The sequence below is a fragment of the Dunckerocampus dactyliophorus genome, chromosome 2, assembly GCF_027744805.1.
Source record: "Dunckerocampus dactyliophorus isolate RoL2022-P2 chromosome 2, RoL_Ddac_1.1, whole genome shotgun sequence".
NCBI lineage: Eukaryota > Metazoa > Chordata > Actinopteri > Syngnathiformes > Syngnathidae > Dunckerocampus > Dunckerocampus dactyliophorus.
In genome coordinates, this window is record NC_072820.1 from 44,326,705 (window position 1) to 44,335,566 (window position 8,862).

The following is an 8,862-nucleotide window of genomic DNA, read 5'->3' on the forward strand; positions in this document are numbered from 1 at the left end:
TTTTACTTGATTGAACTGTCTGGAGTAAATGTCGTGTTGATTCTTCCCCTCTAGGAAATAGATGAGTATATTGTGCAGGCCAAAGAGAGAAGTTATGAGACCATGGTGAACTTTGGCAAGCAGGGACTCAGCATTGCAGCCACTGCTGCCGTCACTGCAGCTGTCAAGGCAAGTGTTGACATATTCTTTCAAAGAGAATTTATGAGAATGTTTGGCTTTACTGAGAAGGATGAACTAGTGAAGAGTCAGTTAAGCTATTGTCAGCAAATGTTCTTTCTCAGTAATTTAATCACATAGCAGAGGTGTTACGCTAATTGATTAATGAGTGCGGTAGTGTTGTACTACTCACAGCCAATCCTGATGTACTGGGGTCATGCAAATGCATCCTGATTTTTGCCTGTCTGCAACCACTCACCGAGCTGTTAATATAATCAAGGTGTGTGTTCAGAAATAGAGATAATTTGTCACAGTACCCTTCATCAAACATGGTGATTTAGTTTGATACTTGGTCCTGTATTTAGTATTTCTTAAATGATTATGAAATAACAATGATTTTATGTTCTCATTAGATCAGGGGTGTCCAAAGTGTGGCCCCGGGGTCTATTTGTGGCCCGTGTCTTATTTTTTATTGGTCCACTGCACTTTTTAGAATTAAAATTAAACAAAAACAACAGCAAAAATGGGAAAATAGAGCAAAGGCACAATGTAATAAAGAAGCGAAAATTTTGATACTAATAACATAACACACAGCTTTCTCTTTAAAAAATGTTTTTTCTGTTTTTTTTTTTCAACTAATAAATGTATTAGTGGCACGTTGCATCCTTTGATTTTTCATGTTTCAGATTGTATGTGTCCTCCACCTCCACCATGCTGTGTGTTTTAATAGACATAAAATGGCCTAAATTGAACCGAGCTTTAGTTGTAATGCTGAAAGATCTTTAAAATAGAGTGATATTTTAGACATTCTGGCTCTGGTCTTGAACATCTGTTCATCTTGGCAGCTGCTCAGAAATGACTATGAAAAAGCCAGGCACTGTTTGTAAATATAGAAACACGAGTTAAACACTTGCCACAGTGTCTCTTACCAGGTATTACAGTATGATTACATTCGTGTAGCTAAAAGTTTGATCCAGCCCGCTAATATGCGAGTAAAACCTGTTGTTGACCTGATGTAGACTTTTGAGGCCATATAGATTATTCATTGATCAATAGGCTTGCTGTTTTTTCAAAGAAGATGCATCATATTTTACTATATACAATATTCTGAAAATATTAACCATGAGGCAAACGTAATACAGGGGACCTCGGCTTTCGTATGTGTCGGTTTTTGATGCATTTTTGCCCAAATTTTGTACACAATTTTTGTCTCATCTTACAACATTGCGCACATTGTACTGTATTATTCCACGGAATCGAGTCCAAACAGAAGCTAGTTCTAAACTTGCTCAAACTTACTTAAGATTTGTCAGATCAAAACACGATCACCGCTTAAGACTTCATTTTCGTTATATTTGCGTCCACTTGACTACTCCAATACACTACTTCCTGAATCTGCACTCTAAGCACCGTGGGAACTGTAATTCTTTGAGCCATAAATTAGCCTCATCATTGTTGAAGCTGCAAGGTGTGAAAAAAGTAGCGGCTTATAGTCCGGAATTTACGGTAGTTTGCCTCTGGTTTTGCTACAAGTGAGTTTTTTTTATTGTCCTGGTGTCCCGGCTGAACAGCTTTATCCATTTATTTCATTCATCATAAATATTTTTGCATTGTTTTCTGCATGTTGAACTATAAGTATAATAATCTCTATAAGATTGATTTTTTTTGTTAATATTTTTGAGTGTCTGGAACAGATTAATTGGATTTGCAATATTTCCTGTTGGAAAAATGATCTATGTTTACGTACCGTTCAGGGGCCGCACGCTGGCCAAGTGGTTAGCATGGTGGCCATACAGTCAGGAGATCGGGAAAACATTGGTTTGAATCTCCACTTGGTCATGAATCTCCGCTTGGGCATCTCTGTATGGAGTTTGCATGTTCTTGCGTGCGTGCATGTGTGGTTTTTCTCCGGGTACTCTCTCCAGGTATCACGGTCTTTTAAATTTATTGTATGATTAATTTATTTATTTATTATCTTCCCAGGCTGGTGCCCACACAGCAGTTTTTCTGAACGAGAAATATTGTTACGTTTTAATCTTGCAAGATCTTGTGACACCCCTAGTAATTAATACACACACACACAGTGGAGGAGATAATGATGTGGTCCCCTGCTGATTTTGGAAGTTTACTCCCTTGTAAAGGACATGAACAGTCTATGATTTTATGGTAGTTGTCTTTTATCAGAGAATGACAGAATATCACCAAAAAGCATCAATGGTTGTACATTAATTTTGTATTTGAGTAAAGTAAGTATACTGCTCAAAAAAATTAAAGGAACACTTCAAAAACACATCAGATCTAAACTGGGGGAAAAATGATCTTGAATATCTTTCCTGATAATAAGTGGGTGATGTATTAGTAACAAAATGGTACCACATAATTTGATAGAAATGAAAATGATCACCCTATAGAGGGGGGAAATCGAAGACACCCCAAAAATGAAAGTGAAAAAATGATGCAGCATTGGGTTTAGGTCAGGTGAACGTGGGGGCCAGTCAATGGTATCAATTCCTTCATCCTCCAGGAACTACCTGCATACACTAGCCACATGAGGTTGGGCATTATCGTGGACCAGGAGGAAACCAGGTCCCACTGCACCAGTGTAGGTTCTGACAATGGGTCCAAGGATTTCATCCCCATACCTAATAGCAGTCAGGGTGCCATTATCTAACCTGTAGAGGTCTGTGCGTCCTTCCAGGGATATGCCTCCCCAGACCATCACTGACCCACCACCAAACCGGTCATGCTGAATGATGTTTCAGGCAGCATAACGTTCTCCACGGCATCTCCAGACCCTTTCACGTCTGTCACATGTGCTCAGGTTGAACTTGCTCTCATCAGGGAAGAGCACAGGGCACCAGTGGTGTAGTTGCCAATTCTGGTGGTCTATGACAAATGCCAATCGAGCTCTACGGTGCTGGGCAGTGAGCACAGGGCCCACTACAGGACGTCAGGCCCTCAGGCCACCCTCATGGAGCCTGTTTCTGATTGTTTGGTCAGAAACATTCACACCAGTGGCCTGCTAGAGGTCATTTTGTAGGGCTCTGGCAGTGCTCATCCTGTTCCTCCTTGCACAAAGCAGCAGATTCCGCAGATCCTGCTGAGGGTTGAAGGACCTTCCACGGCTCTGTCCAGCTCTCCTGGAGTAACTACCTGTCTCCTGGAATCTCCTCCATGCGTCCAGGTACCGCAGTGATGCCCTGGTCCAGATCTGGGAGGAGATCCCCCAGGACACCATCCGTAGTCTCATTAGGAGCATGCCCCGACGTTGTCAGACATGCGTACAAGCACGTAGGGGCCACACAAACTACTGAGAATCATTTTGAGTTGCTACAATGACATTTTAGCCAAATGGACCAGTGTGCTGCATCATTTTTTCACTTTCATTTTTGGGGTGTCTTTGATTTCCCTCCTCTATAGGGTGATCATTTTCATTTCTATCAAATGATGTGGCATCATTTTGTTACTAATACATCACCCACTTATTATCAGGAAAGATATTCAAGATCATTTTCCCCCCAGTTTAGATCTGATGTGTTTTCGAAGTGTTCCTTTAATTTTTTTGAGCAGTGTATATATATTTGATCCTCATGCAAAACATGGCTAGTACCTCATGGTGAGACCAAGCATAGTGGTCAGGGATTTTGGTACACTCTACAGTTTAGCCTCCAAAATATTGAAAGGCTGTCTCTTGGCAACTCAAAGTTCCAGCTCCCTCCACAGATTTTTGGGATTGAGATGCGGAGACTCCAGGGTCTTAATGTGTTTCTTCTTGAGCCACCCCTTTGTTGACTTGAATCATTGTCATGTTGGGAGACCTATCCATGACCCATCTTCAGTGCCATGGCTGAGGCCAGGAGGACCTCATCCAGAAGTCTACGGTACATGGCCCCTTTCACCGGCCCTTCAGTGCGGTGAAGTCTTAGCAGAGAACCAGCCCTCACCACCAGTGGGGTTTTTGGTGTCATATTCAAGATTTTGATACCAAATACTGTACTTTCCGGTGCTTTGAACCCTGTGGCTTATACAGTAATGCGGCTTATTTATGGTCATGGTCAAGTCTGGCGACATCTCGTATATTTCAGAACGGCCATTTTGCGCTTCAAACACACGCCCTCATCATGGAAAACACGAAGAGATGTGTATGATGCAGCTTACAAGTTAAAAGCGATCAATTTGGTTGTCAAAGAAGGAGCTAGGGCTGCTCTACGTAACCTTGACATTAATCGATTGTTAGACGTTTGAGATGGCAGCATTTTACGCAATGTAAAAAAATGACGAGAGCAACAACGAAAGAGAGACTGACAAAGTGTGTGACGAAGGAATCATGAGGCTGTTCAATTCCGACACTGGAGACAACGACTTTAGTGGTTGTAGTTCCCAGGAGGAGGATGAAGACAGCAGTGAATGACTTTCCTGGCAGGCTACTGTTTAACTAGTAGTTTGACATGCACTGTTTGGCACTTTGGGGGGAAAAAAGCATTTGTTTAATTAAAATAGATACCTGTGTGCTCTATAGTCTGGAAAATTCTGGTATCTCCATTTTGGTTTAATCTGACCACATCACATTCTCCCAAGCCATCAGCATTCCCAAGCATTCAGGCAAACTTCAAGGGGCCGTCTTGAGCACGGGGACCCTGCGGTCACTACACTACATGTTACCAATGGTTTTCTTGGTGACTGTGGTCCCAGCTCCCTTGAGATGGTTAACAAGCTCCTCCGAGCTCTGAGCTAGTCCTTGTTTTTTCCATGGTTTGATTTGGAGTAGAATGTGTATTGTTTCCAAACTTTTTTTTTTACAGACCTGACTTTTTATACACACTCCTATTCTGAACACATCTGTAAATAAAGGAGAGCATTGCTGTAGCCATGTTACAAGTTGAATGCAGGTCCAGGCATACACATTTTTAAACTAATGGGGTTCATTTTTGCAGCTGGCAACTTAGAACACACACCTGCGTCTGCACGGCTGGAAGATGTCTGTCTCTGCTTCTTCTGCTGTATATGCTGATTTTTAAAAATGACTCCAAAGTTAGGCTGCATGGAGCTGCTTCATCTCTAACCCTTTGATAACTATCTTCTTGTCTCTCTGTATTGACGTCCTTCTTTCCATAGGACTTCTGTGCTTCACCAGGCTCTTCAGGGAGGTAAAAAAAAAGAAAAGTTCTTAGTTGCATGATCGATCATTCCCACCATTTCACACAAGCATTACTCCCATATGTCCTCATGTTAATATTCTTAATGATATTCTTGATATTTGTCCTACATCTATCCATCTTTCATGTGCACATTAGGGATGTGTACCGCCGTAACTCTGTATCGTATCGGCTAAGGGGGCTATCGGTGTCTCATTTTGGTGCTAAAATAATGCAGGATCAGCCACCTTGAAAGCGATATTGTGCAGGTAACATCTTGTAATTAATACAATATCCCGACAGAGGAACAGAGCCTGACGCTCTTTTTCAACTTTTTTTTGCTGACTATAACACGCCAACAGCAGTGCTTAGTTCCAATGCGGTTGCTCTCCACAGCAACACACACTTGCTCATGATTCACCAATCACGCTGACATGGATCAATTATAATTTTCTGCTCAAATTGTCAGGAATGTTTGTACTTCAAATACAGTGTTTGTGCACATTCCCTATGTTCTGTATTGCTGCTGGTTTTGCTGTAATAATTATGGCAATTTCTTATGGATTTTATTTCATATTGGTAATTTTTGTACTTATCATTTTACTAATATTATTGAAGTATTTAAATTAGTATTCTGTTCAACTTGCGTGTCACAAAATTCCATAAAAATAACAAGGTATTGTTTTTAGACAACATTTATATTTAGCATTTTTTAAGTTCCGGTTCGGGCACACTTGAAGCACTATCACTGTTTCAAAAGTACCGATTTGGTACTGTATCAGATAATATCTAAACGATACGCAACCCTAGTGCATATGGTTTTATACAAGTCAGCTTGTATAGCTGTTCTGATAGGTGGTTAAGTTATTAGGTGTACAGCACAGTCAAACCCTAGTTACTGGTCTTATTCTGATTTTATTTGAGCCGGACCAACGTGTGAAGGCTCTCTTGAAACTGGAATGTTTATTATCAATTTTTATTATGAAAATTCTGCAACTTTTCTTGGATTTATGAGGGCCTTAACATGCTCACCAAAATTTGCAAGCGGGTCATTGGTTTGTCAAAAAAAAACAACAAAAAAAAACTCACTTAGTAGCGCCCCCTTTAAACTTAAAAAATTCAGCCCCTGCCGCCAGTTTCACAGATCATGACGAAATTTGGTGGCGACCTCAATCATGACAGGACACACAAAGTCTCAAGAACCAATGTTCCAAAGCAAACAGGGACTCGACCATTTTGAATCCGAGCGGCGGTTTAGGGCAAAATCCAGGAGTTGTATTTCAATGAACTAGTTCTGGGGACTTTCACCAAATGAGCCCAAATGAAAATCATGGCTACTAGACAGATGGGCGATGTTATATTGCAAAGGATTTTAGGCTGTTCCGTTAGATGTGGGTGACAAATCACTGGCAAATCCACTGTCTGTGTTTGTTCATGTGCATGGTTTTAGCCTCTGTGTATAAATTGTTACACTTTGGTTTTAGTACCACCCACATATTAAAATGTTAATTCAATGTATATTCCTATTCAGATAAATGGAATGATACTGTACGAGTTGCTGTCAAAGATCATACCGTGTAAAAAAAAAAAAAATGCAGGTATGATGATGAGCCTACTGTATGTGCAAATGTTTCCAATTCATCAATGTGGTAGTGTTGTTGATCCCTGATAGACTGTTACAATGTTAAATGGTGTGGGTCTGTGCATGTTTGTCTCAGGGTCAGGGTGCCATCACAGAGAAGCTGCGGAGTCTGAGCATGCATGACCTCTCACAGATCAGTCAGCAAGATGGAGGGGGAAACCAGATGTATCGCTTCAGCTCCCATGCTGCTAATCCCGCCATCAGACGATCTCAGAGTGCTGATGTACCCGATGAAGCAGGTATACAAGCACACAAACGCACATGTGATCCAGTCGCGGTTGACTGGAAAGGCACTTGTCTACACTTTGATGAATATCTCTGTCAGATTTGTTACTGAAATTGTCATTGAAGTGCATTTGCCTGTACAGTGAGCTGTGAGCTGTCAGCTGTCATTTGTGATTATTTTCCCTCCAGTTCTTTGTCATTCATCCTGCAAAGTTCTGCCTCACGTTTCGGGCAAACATACGGTTGCAGTCAGGAGTTAACATGGACTCATGTGCGTTAATTTCGTATTCATTTTGGGCTGTAACTTCAACTGTTCTTTTTCTAGGTTTTATACAACATACATCTTCAAGGCGTTTTTAAAACAGGAATTGTGTGCGCAGGTGACACAGGGTCAGAATTACACGTACATGTAGGCTCAACTATATAAAGTACAGTTACAATTTTGCCAAGAAGAATGGTCATTGGTAACGTCATAGAATTATGACCATAAAAGCATCTGAAGAGAAACACGCAAAAGGACATTTAAATGAACATTAAAAGAATACAGGTGCTCCTTGGGATACGGCGTTCCCTGTTACAGCGTTTCATGGTTACAAACACACTCCCATAACTTAAAAACGTAAGTTTGGTCTACAAAACACCAGACTTGTTCGAGAACTACAGCTTATACGCTGCAGATGAATATAGTGTGTGCGCTGCTCATTCGCAGGTACACAGTGTAAAGATAACATTACTTATTAGTAGGGGTGTCACGAGATACCCCACTCACAAGACGCGACAATCCACGAGATTGGGCCCACAAGGACGAGACGAGATGGGATTTTAACATTAATTTTAAGAAAAGTACAATGAAAAAATGTCTCAACAAACAAACTTTTTGATTTAACAGAGTCACAAAACAATGCAGGTGTGTTTTGAAATTGTTATTGTCCCACAAATTGATGCTAAATGATACAATTATCAACATTCTTTTAGACCGCTGTAATGATAATATATAATATAAATAAGCTGGGCGATATGGACCAAAACTCATATCCCGATATATTTAGGTTGAATATCGATATACGATATATATCCCGATATTTTTTTTAAGCAAAGTGAGTTTGGTAATGGTTATGGTTTAATTTTAGTTGAACATGCATACAAGTTCCAATGGAATACATCACATAATACAATTCACCGTTCCACATGTCCGAAAGGAGTAGGAGTAGGACTTATTTAATCCTACCCCCCCATCCAACACACATCTGTTGCTGTACATTTATTCACTTCCTGTATTTCATATGTGATCTTTTTAATACATCAAAAAGTCAAGGTAATGTAACAATATGGTAATCAAAAAATCTAAGCCAAATATGCTGGTCAAGTTGTTTTATTAAAATAGATACTTAACATGAGGATGTTAGATGCACATAAAAATTTTTAAATCTAAAAATAGCATCTAAAATAAAGTAGGCCATTCTGTTTTGGAAATAAATATAGAAAAGGTCAAATATGATATTTTTTACAGCAAACCTTTAGCTTTCCTCAAATCCTTAGCTAATAACAAAAGAACAACATATGAAGGCGTGCCTGGTTTAAGAGGAAACTTGAAAATGTCAGCAACTCAAAAATTGAACAGTAATATTTTTTTAGGTAAACATTTTTAGAAGACACCAGCATTTAACCCTGTGTAACTCGGAAAAAATCCCAAATGTGTGGGTT

The 8,862-nt window shown here is 40.0% G+C and overlaps 1 protein-coding gene across 4 annotated transcripts in view; it reads left to right on the forward strand.

The window, feature by feature from the left end:
• Positions 1-8,862, forward strand: part of reep3b (receptor accessory protein 3b) — a 32,357-nt gene that overhangs the window by 12,502 nt on the left and 10,993 nt on the right. For all 4 annotated transcript variants that reach the window (XM_054758339.1, XM_054758330.1, XM_054758349.1 and 1 more), the window contains 2 exons: positions 55-168; positions 7,010-7,172. In XM_054758339.1, the coding sequence (XP_054614314.1) occupies positions 55-168; positions 7,010-7,172 (277 nt within the window). The remainder of the gene's footprint in view (positions 1-54; positions 169-7,009; positions 7,173-8,862) is intronic.